Consider the following 18,938-nt stretch of genomic DNA (forward strand, 5'->3'; position numbering starts at 1 on the left):
CCCAATACTTTTCGATTGCAGCGATATTTTACTACTTAATTAACTTATTATTCCCAGAACATGAATTTTACCAGCAATCGAAAAGTATTGGGAATAAATTTGAATAAGTAACAAAAAAAAAGTTTCCTTCCCAGGCAGGATTCGAACCACGAAAGTCTTAGTTACCAGTCTATCGTGCTCTGGAGTGAACAAGGCTCTGAGATCAGCTACAAGGGTCGGTCCGTTTTTTTTTTTGCCACTACTGTACAGTAAATCCAACTTGACAATGCGATGAGAACGCGGTATTTTCCGAACGCAAATGTGACGACGCAATTTGTAACGTGTAGAATTGTAATTTTATGTGACGATAATAGTGAAACTGATCAAATGTTATATGTGACTAGGAATTCAGTTGTCTCTATTACACGCATCTCCGTGTAAAAATTTTCACCTGACAGCAAAGGAAGTTAAACAAGTCTATGGTTACAAAATAGCCATCTCGTTTTGTTTCAGGTATCTAATATGTTCATCATGAGTCTGGCAGCTGCAGATATAACCGTTGGGGGAATAGTGATGCCCATCAGCTCTGTGTACGCAATCACAGGTAGGAACATAAATCACTATTGCAATCTCTATTTGTAAAAAGGGGCACAAATACAAGACTAATTTCACACGAGCTTCTCCAATAGCTCCATATTAAAGAGCGGGACAACCATTAAGCGAATTCGGGTTTGACTCTCGGAGTTCATTTGTGTGACTTTTAGTGAATATATGAAGGGTTCAGAACCATAGTGGGCCAAGCGCCATATATTAAAAACGTAGAAAACAAGGGTTAAAATTAAGTTATTACTATAATTCAATGAAAACTTATAGCAAGTAATATAAAGTATGCATATTAAAACTAAATGATATGTCAGTCTTCATTTAACTATGGTATTAACTTAACTTCAACCCCTGCTTTCTCAGTTTTTAATAAATGGCGCTTGGCCCACTATGGCTCTGAACCCTTCATATAATCCTAAGACTTCTCGAGGTTCCCCCCATTTCCCTCAACCTTTAAAATTTAATTTCATCACTACTCTCAATTTAATAGTACGTTTTCCATCATTTCATTTCAGTAAAAAGTATGTAGTACGAATATGAAAGGAATGTCCTTAATCCTTCAGTGGTCGCGCACTCAAATGCAACGTCAGTGGTCGCGAGGATCATATTTGTGATCCATATTTTAAATATTTTTGTTGCGTGTAATTTTATTTTGTTTTATTTTTCGGTTTAATTATAATTAATAATTATTAATGATCTCACAACATTCACAAAGTTTAATTATATTCATTTTGTTTTAGTATTCAGAAAACAATTGTTTGTCCAATTACCTATTATAATAAATGCTTTGAAACAAATAAAAAGACTCAGAATATTTCTACGGAGCACAATCGTCATCCAAGAATGCACGAACTTAATTACTCGCCAAGAAAATACTTGCTTAACTTAATCTATTCAGTTACAACGACTAGCTCAGATGGTAGAGAAATATAAGAACGAAAGATACCCATATGGTAGTTATGATAAGAGCTGCCATCTCGAGTCACCAATCAAAAATAAAGTACTGGATCACTGTTGTGATCCATGCGACCACTGGAAAGTTAATTATGATTTACGCCTTTAGCAACAAAACATTCTCTTTAATGTCGCAAATATTATTGATCTATAGTTTATTTCCTTGAACTAAATTTAAAGAACATACAAAAATTAATCATGCACTGTACTGTATACCAACAGAAGAAAATATAATCCATTTTACATTTCTATATTTCATAAAACATAACTTTTATAATCTGAACAGCAATATACATGGGCCATTCAGTAATTAGTGGCAACATTTGAATTAACAACAAAGAAAACATTTTTGGAACAGTCACATTGTTGCAGTGCTCAGAAGTAATCTCCTCCAACATGAAGAATCCGCTTCCACACCTCAGGGAGACGACGGATGCCATGCACAGCGTCTTGTTGTACTAATCTTCGAACAGACTGCTCTACTGCTGCTATAATTGTCTGTCTGGTTCTAAAGCGAACTCTCTAAGTGGTAATTTCATTTTCGCGAAAAGGTCAAAATCACATCGGCTCATATCTGGGGAGTATAAAGAATGCTCCAGAATTTCCCAGTTCCATCTGCTAAGTAAATTAACCACAAGGGCAGCTATGTGAAAGCGAGCATCATCAAGTACCACAATAGGATGAGAATTCAAGAGATTTGGACGTTTATGGTGAACAGCTGGTCGTAAATGATGTTCCAGAAAGTAGCTGTAATATGCACCATTCACATGATTTCCCGCAGGAACTGAGTGAGTGACAAGGACACCGTCAAATCGTAAGCAACAATGAACATGACTTTAAGTGAATCTCTTCTTGCCGATACTTTTGGCCTTGAGGAATCATTGTGCCGTCACTCATTTGATTCTCTCTTCAATTTTAGTTGGTAGCATAGAATTCAGGTTTCATCTAAAGTTATAATAAGTCGAGAAAATACTCGCCTTCACGTCTATAGCGTTCTAAGTGTAATCTCGCTGTTTTCATTCTCTGCCACATGTTTTCCTCTTTAAGATTCTGTGGAACCCACCGAGCGCTGATTTTCCTCATCTTTAACTTCTTAAGTATGTGAAGAATCGTACCAGGAGCAATTCGAACTTCCCTTGCTACTTCAATACAAGTTCAACAACGGTGTTCTTCCAGCAGTGCTCTTACAGCGTCCACATGGACATTATAACTTGCCGATTGCGGTCTGCCAGCTCCATATTTTTTATGAACATCTTCCCTCCCGTTGCGAAACGCATGTGCCGACCTAGCCACGGTACGATATGGTGAAGTCTCTCTACCACAAGCTTCGAGTAACGCTGTATGGCATTGTCGAGTATTCTTGCCTCTTGCAATCTGAATTTTAATGAAGCATCTTTGTTCGTATTTGCTAAAATTTTAGAGCACTACAGATAACAGTCTACAAATTAAACTCACTACAAATATCTTAATAAATGAAATTATTTTCTTAAAAATTACAGATAACACACATCAAATGCTTTTCTTTATCATTGTTATCAGCTTGCATCATTTACCGCTGATAGCGCCACATGCAAACATTGTTGCCACTAATTATTGAATGACCCATATATATACACAGAGTGAACCAAAACTCTACCGACAAACTTTCACAGGTTGTTCAGGGATGTTGGCTGAGTGTTTTGATATAAGGAACCTATATATTGTTTTCTAGGGTTTAAGTAAACATGTACATGTAATTGCTTCTGTAGAAAATCACCCCGCATTTATAAAGAAGGGACTTTAAAACTACTGAGAGATACCTGGACCACTCTGTGCGCTTGGCGTACGTCAAACTTCCGTACTCGCACTATAGAATTATCTTAACTGAAAACTTTCGTCTCATCTAGCTTATCTGTTGCATGTTGGTCCGCCCCGGTGAAAGACAATGTTTGTTTTCAGAACACTATCTGCAGACCGCTTGCCTCACTCCACACTCACCCAAGCAGTGTGACGGTCGCTAAGCGCAGAGATTGGTCCCCGTTTCTACACTATTAATCCTTTACAAATGTGTAGACATTCGGCCGGAGGGAGTAAAAACTTGAGACTTATATTTCAACAGTGAGCATAAGTTATTCTGGTACATAAATAATTGGTTTCTATTATAAAATCATTTTTCCTTCAAAACAAAATGTTAATTCACGGATAATTGAAGTTTTAACAAATAATTAAAATTTGGTTAAAGAAACGTTTTGATTAACCAACTAAATTGATTTTATCTGAATTTAATGTATTTAAAATTGAACAAATGTATAAAATTTTAACACGATATATTTATACATTTGTTCAATTTTAAATACATTAAATTCAGATAAAATCAATTTAGTTGGTTAATCAAAACGTTTCTTTAAACAAATTTTAATTTTTCTTGTGAAAATTTATACACATAATAATTTAACATAAGTAAAACCTAAATGTTTCACATCAGTGGGTCTAAATCACAGCATCAATTTTGTCCTTCGGTTGTATAATTCTGTAGCTATATAAATTATTCCCAGAACTTCTAATATGTAACCCACTAAATTATACTAAGAAAATGATAAACGTGTTAATGTCTTCAATTTAATTAAGTAAATTTGTGTGTATAAATCAATGATCAGCCTATAATGTTATATTTGTATTCTTTAATTTCGGAATTTTTGTATAAATCTATATACATCTCATTTATTTCGTTTCCTCTTTCATAAATTGTCCTCGTTGATTGACGTACAAAATTATATAACTTTTTTCTCTATGTTAATAATATAATAAATGATTTCACTGTAGCTCTTTTTTTATTTCATTTTCTAGTTTATTTCTATATCTCTTTTACTAAAATCATTTCTGAACTGCGACCGAACACGAGAGCTGCTCATTCGGTCCTCAAATTTTATTAAACATAATTTTGTATTTACATTATTTAATTATTTATTATTTTATTCTGTTTGTATTGTTATTAATCTTTATTTAGTATTTATGTGCATAATTGTTACATTTTTCTTTTAAATGTGAATTTCTATTTACACAATGTTAAAAATATTTGGGGTAAAAACAAAAATTTTAAATTGAATATTTATCTGGTATATTGTTCAGGATTGATATCGATGCAAATTTGGGATTTATTTGGAGATCAATACATTGCTTATTAAACCAGATATTGGCATTTGTTAAAAGTAATTTAGTGTTAGTGTTGAAGTATGCATTAATATTTTTGCTTGACTAGCATTTAATAATTTGGCAGACATTGCTGTTTTCAGATAAGTTACTATTATATTGAATATACCTGAAAAAACATTTAATCTAATAGTAACTTATCTGAAAACAACAATGTTTGTCAGATTAAAAAAAAAAATACTTTGCAATAAGCAATATCACGAAAAATTTTTATTTTATTTGGACTGCGTCGTCGTACAATTATGAATTCAACATGATACTCCAATCATCTTTTACAAAAAAATTGTATTCCATATTACAACATTCCCTTACATTCACAACCTTATATACTAAGCATGTGCCACGCCGTGGCGTCGTGGCCTAAGGCATCCTGCCTAGGACTCGCGTTAGGGAATGCGCGCTGGTTCGAGTCCTCATGGGAAAGAAATTTTCTCATGAAATTTCGGCCAGTGTATGGGACCGGTGTCCACCCAGCATCGTGATGCACTTGGGGAGCTACGATAGGTAGCGAAATCCAGTTGCGAAAGCCAGCTATAACGGTTGGAGGGATCTTCGTGCTAACTACACGATACATCTACTCTGTTGGATGATCGTCCACCTCTGCTTCGGCATGTAGGCGTGAGGCCAGCAGCCGGCTGGTCGGTCTGGTCCCTTCACAGGCTGTAGTGCCACGGATTATTATTATTATTATTATTATTATTATTATTATTATTATATACTAAGCATAAAAAATATAAGCACTAATTCATTAGAATGTACTGTACATCTGACACAGACGTCAAAAAAAAATATATCCTCTGAAGTAACTTTTCGGAGTGTGCGATGCTCAAATTCTATATTCTCATGAAAAGCTTAAAACAGGTGACTTCAGCATTAAAATACTTTCTCTCTACACTTCATATAATGAGACAGTAATATGGGATATAATCATGCACACACTGGTATTGATGTCAGATGGGAATTATCATGACTTCATGACCAGTGAATGCTACGATATTTTGATTTTGTCTGTTGCATTTACTTAGGGAAAATCAAAATATAGTGTGTTATTTATTAAGACTGATTTTGAAATAGAATAATATATAATTAATTGTGCCCATGTTTCATTTTTTGTAATAAAATGCCTAATTTCATTGTGAATTTCTTCATTTCTATCAATTAGCTGTGGAACATTTCATCATTGTGAAAATATTACTCGTACGTGCTACCAGCTATTACCTCCTATTGCCTTCTAAATTGTGTATATAGGAGGAAATAACTGCCAAGAATTCCAAATAAAAAAGAAAGAAATCGCTAATTTCAAACGATAATGCATGTGAAGTCTGACTAGTGTAATATGTAGCTAGTAGGCGATGTATGCAATGGAGGGAGAAAGAAAATTGCCAACCTAATCCATTACCTCCTGGTCTAGTTGCCTCATAAGTGGTGCCTTCTTTTTTATCACTTGTGAGGTTCAGCCATGTCTTCGGACAGTTGACTAAACAATATTACAACGATAGGTGTCTCTGATTAGGTGAAATTTAACGAATACATAAAGACCGATTATTTAGTCCTGACAGCTCAGCGACGCGAAAGAGGGGAAGTAATAGGAGTAGTGGGGAGAGTTCCGGAGTAGAGATAAGGGCGAACGGTCGGTAAAGGAATGCAGTACAGATTAACTGTACTGGAAAAACAACGCTATACCGCATGCGTGACATCCTATCGCTCTGACTGTAGGCAACATACTAACCTGAACATCCCTTAGCGTAACTTAATGGGCTCGCCTGACCCAGGCGCAGATTTCCGGCGACTGTCAGGACTAAATAATCGTACTGTACACTCCACTGGTGAATGGGTACAGTAAAGCACATGATTGAAAGAGCCAAATACTAATGATATGCGAATTGCTTACGATCGTGCACCAACGCCATTCATGAGCCCGGTTCACAAAAGAAACAGCTGGCACAATGCGGAGGAGTTTCCACTACTGAAGCACAGCTCGAACAAGGTGATGTCCAATAACAAAGAACTATTTGACCCATATCGTGATATATTCCGGGCTGAGAACTTTCGTAAAATTCTCACTCATTTATATGTCCATGAGCGTTCACGCAAAATTCTTTTTTTTTTTTTTTTTTTGTTATAAAGTTCTATGGTTATCTAGTGCCTGAATGATATGAAGGTGATAATGCCAGCTAAATGACTCCAGGATCCAGAGTCGAAAGTTACCCAGCATTTGCTCTTAATGCGTTGAGGAAAAATCCAATAAAGCCTGAACCAGGTAACTTCCCCCAACCACCATTTGAACCCGGGTCCGCTCGTTACACAGTCAGGCGTGTTAACCGTTACTCCACAGCGGTGGACCATAACAGTCTATAGCAGACATGTCAAAACCCTGCACATTGTGCAGTCGCGCACATTGTGCGACTGTCTCTGTGCGATGTGTACTCTCTATTTCCCTACCTGGAGGGAGTGAATCGCCCTGGAGGGGAACGCAACAGGGCTATACAATACCTGCAGCAGCTTTTGTTTCAGTAACACAGTTTCAGTACGAGTGCCGATTAGACTGTGTCTGTGAATGAGTTATGATAAATAAAGTGAGGAGTTCACAGATAACGGAGACGAGAAATTACGAATCATATAACATAATTGTTATAATGTTTTCCTCAGCCAACAATACTAATTACTTTAAAATTAATGGCTTTCATCAGCCTATGTCGAGGTAATAGTGTTGTGAGGTGACAATTTAGATCAGATTAGTAAAGTTCTCAAAATATGATATTGCCAGCGCTTATTTCTTAAGGGGAGAGGATGGTATTTTTTTTTAACTTTTTTCCTATTTGGTGTAAAATATTAATTTTTTGTATATAGAGAGCTCATAGCAGGGTTGTACTAAAACAGATATATCTAAACCGTTTTTAAAGATAGATTCAAACTTTCTTTGCAATGTATTTGCAAAAAAAAGTTTGAATCTATCTTTAAAAACATGTGCTACAAACTGTCTGTAACAGAATTTTGATATTAGTCCCAACTTTTGTAAAATAAACAATTAAAATTTAATAACAATTTTCTGATTTCCTTTCTTGCAAACAAACGGACATATTTTTAAACTGAAATCAATTAACAAAATTATGTTACAGAGAAACGTTTCCTAATAGTCTAAAGAATGTGTGTTCTAAATTTCATGCATGTATCTTTAATAGTTCAGAAAATATATCCATTTTTGTCTGGCAATGTAGCAAAAAAAAATGAAGTTATTGGAAACCGATAAAAGTGGGCATGTGATTTAAAAATCCATAGCGCAGGAAGTTTAAAAGATAAGGGCGCAAATACCCACAAAATGTTATGCAATGCATTCCACACATATGAAAGAGTATTTTAAAGACTTTTTTTTTTTTTTTTTGAAAATTGAATTTACCGGAAACAACGATAAAAGTGGGCGAGTGATTTAAAAATCCATAATGCAGGAAGTTTAAAAATGGCGACTCAACATCAGATAAGGGCACAATACTCACAAGATCTTATCCTATGCATTCCACACATATCACAGAGTATTTAATTTTTTTTTAATTTACTAATTTTTCACCAAAAAATACCATCCTCTCCCCTTAATCAGTAGTCTCACGGTAAAACGTACTTGACAATGGCGTTGTTTTGGAGTCTGTACTAACACAGCCATCAAAGGTTAGACGACTTACGACTTTCATGTCATAAACTGGTAAGTGATGAGAATATAGTGAGGAATACATGTGAGGCTCTTGAGGTTGTAAGGAGAGAAGAAAACAACTATTTGCAAGGCGGACAATTTTTCTGGAAAAATATATAATGGCAAATTTTCCATCTCACATTACAATATTAATTCAATATACTTATATTAATAAATCTTTAAATCTGACAAAGAGAATATCGTCGCTTCACAGCTTGTGAACTACACTTTTAATTTCTTTGAGTAACGCTCCCAACTTTTCGATACTTGCTTTCAACGTTTTCAAATAAACTACAGTATATGTGAATTTAAATTCTAAGCTTAATTTATATTTATTAATATTAATATTAATTTATATTGACATACAGCAAAGAAATGATTTGAGTGTAAAAACTTCACAATGTCCTACTGCATGTAATTAATTGGGAGTATAATATTTTCTTCAACATTTGTGCACCAATGGTCACAGTAAATAATAATGCTTGACGAATAATGAAAGAGTAGAGTCTATTACTTTAAAATAATTAGTACCTACTACGTAGAATGAAATACTTGTTCGTTTCTTGTTGTTTCGAAATTACTGCATTTTTTTTTTCAAATACTGTATAAAAATCATATTAATAAATTATGCTTTACAAACCACTACTTTGTGAAGTATAACCGAGTAAGCCTAAAGTTTCTTGTACTCCAATTGTCAAATATAGACACTAATAATAACTGTGTTTTTTTCGTTCTGCTAACTATGTTTATAATGTCCAAATATCTATTTAATCCAACCCTAGAAGCGCAGAATAGATTATTGTACACCCCTCCAGCTAAGAACGGGTAAAAGCAACGCTTGATTGATGCAACCTGCACAGACCGGCGATCAGCGCACATAACTGCACATTTAGAGTCTGATTTCTGACATGCCTGGTCTATAGTCTCAGTGCCGACAGATTTTCGTCCGCCAGCCACGAGCAGTTCTATGTTGTGTCATACCAGCTCTCTCAAGAGCGATTACCTACTTTTTGCTGCATTTTTTCCGGTGATATCTCGGATTTTCGGACAATTGCTGCAACAGTTTTATTTTCAATCTTGACACTGTCATAGACGCTGCATTCTTTTTCCAGAAAACTGTTCGTGAATGCTTTTAACAGCGTCGCCACAGATATGTTGCTCCAATATCCTATGCAGCTCCCGCGCAATTGACCTGCCGATATACGGTGGAGCCGTGATGTCCGCTTGGTAATTCTGTATCACCTAATTCACCAGTATATATACCACAGCATGAGGGTTGCAAGTCATTTTGCAAAACACACAACAGTCTACACGTATTCAACATACAGTATTCGTTAACGTAGGAACAGGCACGTACCCTGAATCGTACTACTTAAGTATGTCGCTCATGTAAATAACGGATATCTGCCAGGTATGCGCCATATCACCTAATGACTAGAGTAGTATAGTGTTAGACAATGTATGGTTGCAAACATTGCAAGTGCGATCCACTTTCATAAGCCATGTTACAGGGCAGTGATGTCAAAGCAAGCGCATTTTTCTGACCTTGACGTCGTGCGCGGCCATTAAGCGCTGGGTACGCCAGGAGGAATAAGCAGCCTGTTGGATTAAGAAAATAGTGGTGCACAAATTCAAACCGAACGTGATATTTATGTCATTTTTATATGGCTTCTTTCTGTTCGTTATTTTCTATATTGTCTGTAAAACAAAAGTACTAACACCTATTTCTTAGCCTAACATTGCAGTTGTGTTTTAAACGTTAATAATATAATAAAGAGTAAAGAAGGATTATTCACACAAATTCCATAATAACTACAACTATACTGTACTAAGTGAATTAAATACATCATACATAAAGAAAGTGTTATCCCAAAGAAAGACACTGAATATGACATGATAAGTTGAAATTGATATTCATGATATCTTTAGCCTTATAAAAGTAATCAAAACAATATTATAGTACATAGCAAAGTTGTCTAGGTATATGTTTTAACTGTAACTAATATTACATAATAAAACTCTTATCGCATTAGCTTTTAGGTGATATTGGTGCACAACTTTCTGTTATCAGAATATTAATTTATCTCGAAATCTGCTGAAGCTATAGAGCTGACGTTTTACCAACACACAGGCACATATCTTTTGTTTATGATGTAACAGTATTTGCTTTGTTAATTCATTTCCTTACAAACATTTTCCATGCGAATATTTTCAAACATTTTAATACACTATCTTCAGTAATACGTATTTACGATATATTAGATTTACGAAAACATTGTTTTAGTACCTCTAAGGCTACTAAACAAACATATCTGAAAATTTCACTTTTCTGTAAAAAAAAGTTGAGAAAATATTCCTTTTGAATAAAAAAGCAAACTTGTGAAAAATGAACATTAATATTAAAACTTACATTCTTATAATGCACTTATACTTCTCAGACAAATCTAAAAATTAACATGGATACAGTTTTAATAAGTTCTCTTCCCTTCATCCATTGAATCAGTGCTGGCCATCCCTGTATATATAGCTCGACCAAGCGCCATATTCTACCTCTTTCGTCTGTCTCTTTCCTTTCCACTGTAAAGCGCTCAGGCTCTCCTGGGCTCTAAAGCGCGCGCTTGCTCCTATGGGCATCAGTTGACATCACTGTTATAGGAGTTAAGAGCGATTGCGGAATCCGGCACCACTTACTTTCGAGTCATGATTGTCCACCCCAGAAAATTTCGTGACGATTTTCGTCGGGAGGTCCAAATTCTTCCCTTGACAGATGTACTTAGGGTTCGCCCTCCCAATCAGGATATTATTATTATTATTATTATTATTATTATTACTATTATTATTATTATTGGTCTTAATACAAAAATTGATGAAATTTTTCAAAATGTAGTAAGTAATAATGATATCATTATCTGTCTTACTGAAACATGGTTATCTGAATCAGTATTAAATACAAACTTATTCCCTAACAATTATACTGTGTTTCGAGCAGACAGAACGTATGAGGACACCAATAAAAAAAGAGGTGGGGGTGTCCTAACAGCGATTAACAACCAGTTACCTTTTACCTGTCGGCGATATGATTTAGAAATTATTAATGAATGTGTTTGGATTGAAATTAAAATGGCTGATGGTATTAATTTATTAATTGGAAATCATTACTTCCCACCTGATTTCGGTCATAATCACTTAAAATCTTACCTCAATTTTCTTGAAAAAAACCTTGATACTCATAATTTTAGAATAGTAATTATTGGTGATTTCAATTGTCCTGGTATGGATTGGTCAACTGGTTTTAATCTTAATGATATTCATTACTACTCTAAAATCAAGTCCAGTGATTTATATTCCTCGTCTTGCCTTCTGGGATTAAACCAAATTAATTTTACTGTCTCAAATAAAAATCTACTTGATCTTGTCTTTACTAATATTATTAATAGTACAGTAAAACTAGCCAATCATTCTCTAGTTTTGGAGGATTCTTATCATCCATCTATCTCCATTAATCTTGAAGTGTATTTGTCGCTACCTGATCACTGCCAATCTAGTACCTTCATAAATTATTCTCAAACTCTATTCCACTCTATACAATCATGATTGGAATTCCATATATCAAACTACTGATGTTAACGTTGCTGCTAACGCGTTATCTCAGATTATGAACAAAGTTATTTCTCTTGCTGTTCCTGTCACTTTCGTAAAAAAATCGCACTATCCTAAATGGTTTTCAAATACCTTGCGTATACTTATTAGGAAAAAGAACAAAGCACATAGAAATTTTAAGAAATTCAAAACTGATCACCATTATCAAATTTTTTCCAATTACAGAAAACAAGTTAAAGCTATGATTAAATCTGACAAATTTAAATGGTTACAATCCATTGATGAAAATTTGAAGAATGAACCTAAGAAATTTTGGAAATACGTAGAATCCTTTCGTAAATCCAATAATTATCCCACCGAATTATTAATAAATGGGATTCACATTACTGATCAGCAAGAAATTGCTAATGCATTTGCTAATCAATTCAAATCGATTCAAAAACAGCCTAATTCTAATCTCTGTTTGTTGGAGTATAATTCTACTGACTTCTTATCCTTACCTAAAATTACAGTTGAAGACGTTTCATTAGCCATAAAAAAGCTTAAACCTAATAAATCAAAGGGCACTGATGGCATTCCTAATTTTATTATTAAGGGATGTTCTAATGCACGCATTGTATTCTTCACCTGACATAATTAGGAACTTGAAATCGAGACGTTTGAGATGGGCAGGGCATGTAGCACGTATGGGCGAATCCAGAAATGCATATAGAGTGTTAGTTGGGAGACCGGAGGGAAAAAGACCTTTAGGGAGGCCGAGACGTAGATGGGAGGATAATATTAAAATGGATTTGAGGGAGGTGGGGTATGATGATAGAGACTGGCTTAATCTTGCACAGGATAGGGACCGATGGCGGGCTTATGTGAGGGCGGCAATGAACCTTCGGGTTCCTTAAAAGCCATTTGTAAGTAAGTAAGTAAGGGATGTTCTAATATTCTAATACCCGTTTTAACCTTTATATTTAATTTAAGTTTATTAACCGGTACATACCCTATGCTTTGGAAAGAAGCATCCGTTATTCCTATCTTTAAGAATGGTAAAAAAAATGTTGTTTCCAATTATAGACCTATTTCAATATTAAACAATTTCTCAAAAATGTTTGAAAAAATAATCCACAAACATGTTTCATTTTATGTTAAGAATAAAATTAATTCAGCACAACACGGTTTTACTAAAGGTAAATCAACAACTACAAACTTAGTATCCTACCTTAATCTTGTTATGCCTGTTGTTGAAACCCAAGGTCAAATTGACTCAATTTATATCGACTTTAGCAAAGCGTTTGATGTTGTACCTCACAATATTCTGATAAATAAATTAAAAAACTTTGGTCTCTCTTCTAACTACGTGAGCTGGCTTGAAAACTATTTAACTAATAGACAATGTTGTGTTCGTCTTGGTGATTCTCTCTCGGACCCATTTAATTGTTTATGTGGAGTTCCCCAAGGATCTACATTGGGCCCTCTATTATTTTTATTATTTATTGATGACATATGTAAAAGAATAAGTTCAAACTACCTGTTATTTGCTGATGATCTCAAAATCTTTCGCTCAATAAATAGTTCTGCCGATTGCCAAACTCTTCAAAATGATATTAACTCCATTGAACTTTGGTCTGACATTAATGGAATGAAAATTAATGAAACAAAAACTTTTGTCATTTCGTACTCTCGAAAAACTACTTCCATAAAATTTAATTATTCTCTTAATAACGCCTGTATTATTAGGAAAAATTCTATAAAAGATCTTGGTGTACTACTCGATTCTAAATTATACTTTCACGATCATGTTCAATATATTTATAATCATTCAATAAGAATGCTTGGTTTAATAAGGTCTATAACTTATTCTTTTTCTACTCCTGAGTCACTATTAATTCTATACTTTACTTTGGTTCGCTCTAAACTTGAATATGCATCTGTAGCCTGGAATTCCATTACTTCAACCGATTCGGTTAAATTGGAAAATATTCAAAGAAAATTTATTTCCTTATGTGCTTTTCGATATATACCCAATTCCACTGACTTTAACTATGATATTACCTGTAAATATTTTAACTGTTGTAGCCTTTATGCTAGACGTCTAAATCTTGATTATCAATTTTTTTTGCAAAGTTATCAAGGGTGATATTGATTGTGAGTCTATCATAAACAATATCAGCCTTCGTATTCCTACAAAAGGTTTAAGATTTCAAAAAAATTTTTATAATCGAAATTCAAAATCACTTTCTCCAGTCTGTAGATGCATAAAATATGCCAATTTGCATGGGCACAATTTAGATCCTTTTAAGGTTTAGTTTCGTTTTGATTATTAGTTTTTACTGTTTGTACACAATTGTATTCATGTATGTTTTTGTTATTTATGATATTATTTATTTTTGTTTTGCACCTTTGTATCTTCTGTTTGTGTATTGTGCTGAACTATAATTGGCCTCTGGCTGTTGTTCAGCACACAAATATTAATAATAAATAAATAAAAAATAAAATAAATAAATTACCCAACCAATCTGTGGAATGGCAGTCGTTTGTACTACACAGCGCACCGCCGCTGTTACGTCACCTTCAGTACTGTCAGTAAATCTACTGACATGAGCCTGTCGCATTTAAGCACACTTAAGTTAACCGTTCTCTACATTGTATGGCACTCATCGGACGAATCGCACGGATCGGAAAAAGACAATCTTCGCTGTAATTGTTATGTAACCGCGTTCACTACATCGTATCTCACACATCGGCTATAGGTAAATCCGTCCACGTTTCTCGGATGAGCAACTTTTCCGATGCGTGCGATCATGGCCATCTTTAATAAATCAATTTTAATTGCTCAACTGTTACTATTTTGTTGTGCCATGTTCAGTGTCGCGCCAAAATGGCAGACGGAAAACTTATTTCGCTTGTAGAAAACTGCGAAGAATTATATAATTTGAGGGATTCCCATTACAGTAATCAAGTCGCTTCTTACATATATATTATGTAACCAATATCTCTTTCGTTTATTCCTCTTCAATTAAGAAGCATGAAACAATTACAAATTCTTATTCGCTAACACACATGATTATTAGACCTAACCTCAAAACTCTTCTGTTTTCAGTAATGTCAATATCGTACGCCATACGTTTTAAACAGCTGATAGGGAATCCGATCAGACGATGAGGTAGAGCCGTTACAGTGAACACACTCCACTTAAAATATTCGTTGCGTGCGATTCGTCCGAGGAGTGCGATACGATGTAGTGAACGCTTACCTTTAAATGCCATCACATCGACCTAGGCCGTGATCAAACCCGCAACCTAGAGCACAAAACCCAACACTAAATTAGTAAGAAGCATTATAATAGTAAAATTATATTTCTCAACCAGAAGTTATGGTACAACATTTTAACTCGGGACACATCGCAGTTCACGACGTCTAGATATTTAACTTACTATAACACAACTTTTGATATGTTCAAAATTTATGTAGTGTCAGAATTTTGAATTACAGTCAAGCTTTTAATAAAAACTACACGATACCAAGAAAAGGGAGAGGTGTACGTTGGAGTTAAGTCTAAAATACGCACTTACTCCAATTCACACTAAAGTGCAAGGGTGGATACGAGGCAGTTTCTGCTTACATTAACATCAATAGCCAAGTATTACGCTGGATCAGTTTACACTATGTGATCGTTAAATTTTCGATCAAGAGCACAATTTCGGCACTGTGAAGCACCTAACTGCTGCTAGAGCCAATACTCGATTGTTGGCTCTGTTCCAAGCTTCATGTAAGTAATTTACACTAATAACAGCCCAAATGTTATGGCGGATACCAAGTGGGAACATATACACCCACTCCAGATAACAGTCAAATTGAATACGCCACGTTCAAAAAAAGAGAGTCCAAAACTACGTTGCAGTAACCTATAAAATGAAGCCCTTACAAAATAATAACCCCTCTCCATTTATGGTCATCTTATGTATATGGTTGCTCTGCACTCAAGATCTTAGTCGGAAGCTGTATAGACATATACAGGGTGTATAAAGATCTAGGAAGGTACATTAACACGATTCTGGCGTAGAGGTTTGTTGTAATGTATTCTCTGTTGGTTTTGACAATTATCTCAATCTAGTGGAACAGCATATCTCTGAGACAATCAAGCGACCTATAGGATTGGAACAAATGTAGCTATTTTAATAATTTATAGGAAAAAACTCTATTAACTGAAAGATTATGTAGCTTCGGTGGAAATGGAGATAGAGAGCTAAGACAGAGGATTAGCCAAGTATTCAGAGGTAGAAATCTCGGAAAAAAATGTACCAGGTAATTAGTCAATGTGAGATTAGAACCCACACCAGAGCGCTACCTCGAATCGAAAGGCTACCTCCTTACTCCTGTGCTGCGTCGGAAATTGTATATAGGTGGCAAACAATAACAGAGAATTTAAATATACACTGCTCTGCTGATTTAGTAGAGTGAGTTTGAGTCTAAAGAAAGCGTCTTTTGTGATGAAAATCCAAGTCCCCGTATACCGGTAAGGCATCAAGTCACGAACACGTTCACGCCTGATTATTTCCCACAAAGTATTAAACATTATTTAACGCCTGAAAACGGCGTAATGATTAAGAATATTTCTGTAAAGTTAAAGGTAATATTTATCCATTCATTTATTTATTCCTTTATTTATTTTTATTGATTTTTCATTAATACACTTCATTTATCCACTTCTTCATTTTTTTTTCATTTCTTTATTTATACATTTCATTTATACCTCCGTACCTTCGTATTTTCATTTCATAATATCAACAGTGATTCATTCATTCATTCATCCATTTACTTCGCTACTTTATTAATTTCATAGTTTACTTTTACCTATTTAATTAATTATTCATAAATTTACTTATTTATTTACTTATTTACTTATTTATTTATTTAATTCCTTATTTACTTAGGCCTACTTATTTACTTACGTACTTATTTATTTATTTTATTTATTTTAATTTATTTATTTATTTATTTTAATTTAATTATTTATTTCTATTTATTTATTTATTTATTATTGTATTTTACAGACCGATATATTTTAGGATATAAAATTTGTTTGTATTAGCGTTGTATCAGAATCACTTTTTTAAAATGAATTAGTAACTCTTAAGTGCACTTTCTCGTATATTACTGTCCATATTATTCTTTGACTTTCATGCTGCTACCTGTACATGATGCTTTCCGATTGCAGGACACTTGCTCCGCGTCTTATACAGGGACATCATTTTATTTTTACTTCAATTTTTATTGTACCTGAGTTTTTTAATGTACTTCACTCCCACCCCTTCTACTAATGAAGTTCAACCGTCCTCCACACAGATCCAAGACCGCATCCTACACAGTCATAGTAGCCTTATGGTCATAGTAAACAGTAGTCTACGTTCCAAAAATATGTTCGCGTTTTCCAGTGGCGAAAGAGCTTTCTATATTGCATCATTTTCCATTTGCCTACGTCGCATCCTGGTTTCCCCCGCCTGCTTCTATTCGCCTCTCTGTTAGGCCCGTTACACAGTCATCCGTATGCTACGCGCTACAGACTACGGATCCGTAGCAAAATACATTACATATATAGGAGCTTTCACAGTTCTGCGTACTGTACGCATCCGTAGGATCCATACGGACGTCCCGCTACGCGCTACGGACTACGTAGAACAGTTGAATACCTTGGACAAGTGTGGGCTTACACAGTCATGCGTACTACGCATAGCGTAGCGGCATAATAAGCAGTACAATTCATGTTTGAAAGCATTATGATTTTGGATACGCAGCTGTTATCAGTAAATTACATAGAAGGCAATGTTTCTGGGATCCTTTTTGTGAATAATACAAAAATAGAGGCATCAGGTAGAAGTTGTGGTGTGATATGTGTGACATTATATTGAAAAATTTTGTAGAAATGGACAATAACACACAATGAAGTGCAGGTGAGTGATGAAGATGAGAGAAGACATGGCAGAAGTTCCAGAAAAAAAAAAACTTCCGTTGAGGATAATTTAGTTATGCTAAACAAAACCAAAGAGATGAAAGAGGATGAGGCTCGTTCTTTCCTAATTTCAATATTACCAGCTGTTAGGACATTTTTCAGAAGTAGAAACTACATTATTGTATGGAAGTGCTAAACACAGTCCTGTGAATACAAAACATGAACCATCCCCTTTTATTCCGTCCTTCCCACTTACATCACTCACTTAGTCTGTTCATTTGCCATTTTTTGGTGGGCTAATATTCAGAAAAATCGTACATCAAAATACACAAATATCAGTTCACACTGTCACACTGGAAATATTTCCCAAACAGAACAATACTCTTCCTTGATGTCAATTCTCCAATCTCCATCAACCTCCAACGATTCTCTTTCACTCACAGGAATTTACCAAAGCATTATGGGCAACATACTACGGTATATAATATATATATATATAAAACCTCTTATCTATAAAATAAGATAAGGAATATTTAATTAAGAGTACCCAGTCAATATAAATATTTCCTCAGTGTATTTAAAACAAATTTAATCTAAATCAGTGATTCTCAACCGGGAAGGAGGGCTGCAGCCCTGAGGGTTACCGACCAACTGGTAGTGGGCTGCATGAAAAAAAATAAATAAAAAAAAATAATAAAAATAATAATAAAAATAATAATAATAATAATAATAATAATAATAATAATAATAATAATAATAAAGCAATTTTAAAAGTTGTTCTTTGAAAATTTTATTATCTGACAATTTTACATTAAATTAAAACAAGCTAGTTAGGTTTTTTCTTTTTGTATTGATACCAAATTTCATTTTACTACTTTGTATGTTCTACATTCTACTCTACACCTCAGGCCAGGGAGCCGCACTAAAGTAATGTAAGGAAAAAAAGGAGCCTCAAAATCAACAAGGTTGAGTAACACTACAGTAGTC

At 34.4% G+C, this 18,938-nt stretch overlaps 1 protein-coding gene across 1 annotated transcript in view; it reads left to right on the forward strand.

The window, feature by feature from the left end:
- The first annotated feature begins 498 nt into the window (after window positions 1-498).
- LOC138707684 (histamine H1 receptor-like) overlaps window positions 499-18,938 on the forward strand; it is an 84,338-nt gene continuing 65,898 nt past the window's right edge. Inside the window, exon 1 of the mRNA XM_069837480.1 lies at window positions 499-583. Coding sequence (XP_069693581.1) covers window positions 502-583 — 82 coding nt within the window. The 5' untranslated portion in view covers window positions 499-501. The remainder of the gene's footprint in view (window positions 584-18,938) is intronic.

This window comes from Periplaneta americana, chromosome 10 (genome assembly GCF_040183065.1).
Source record: "Periplaneta americana isolate PAMFEO1 chromosome 10, P.americana_PAMFEO1_priV1, whole genome shotgun sequence".
Lineage (NCBI taxonomy): Eukaryota > Metazoa > Arthropoda > Insecta > Blattodea > Blattidae > Periplaneta > Periplaneta americana.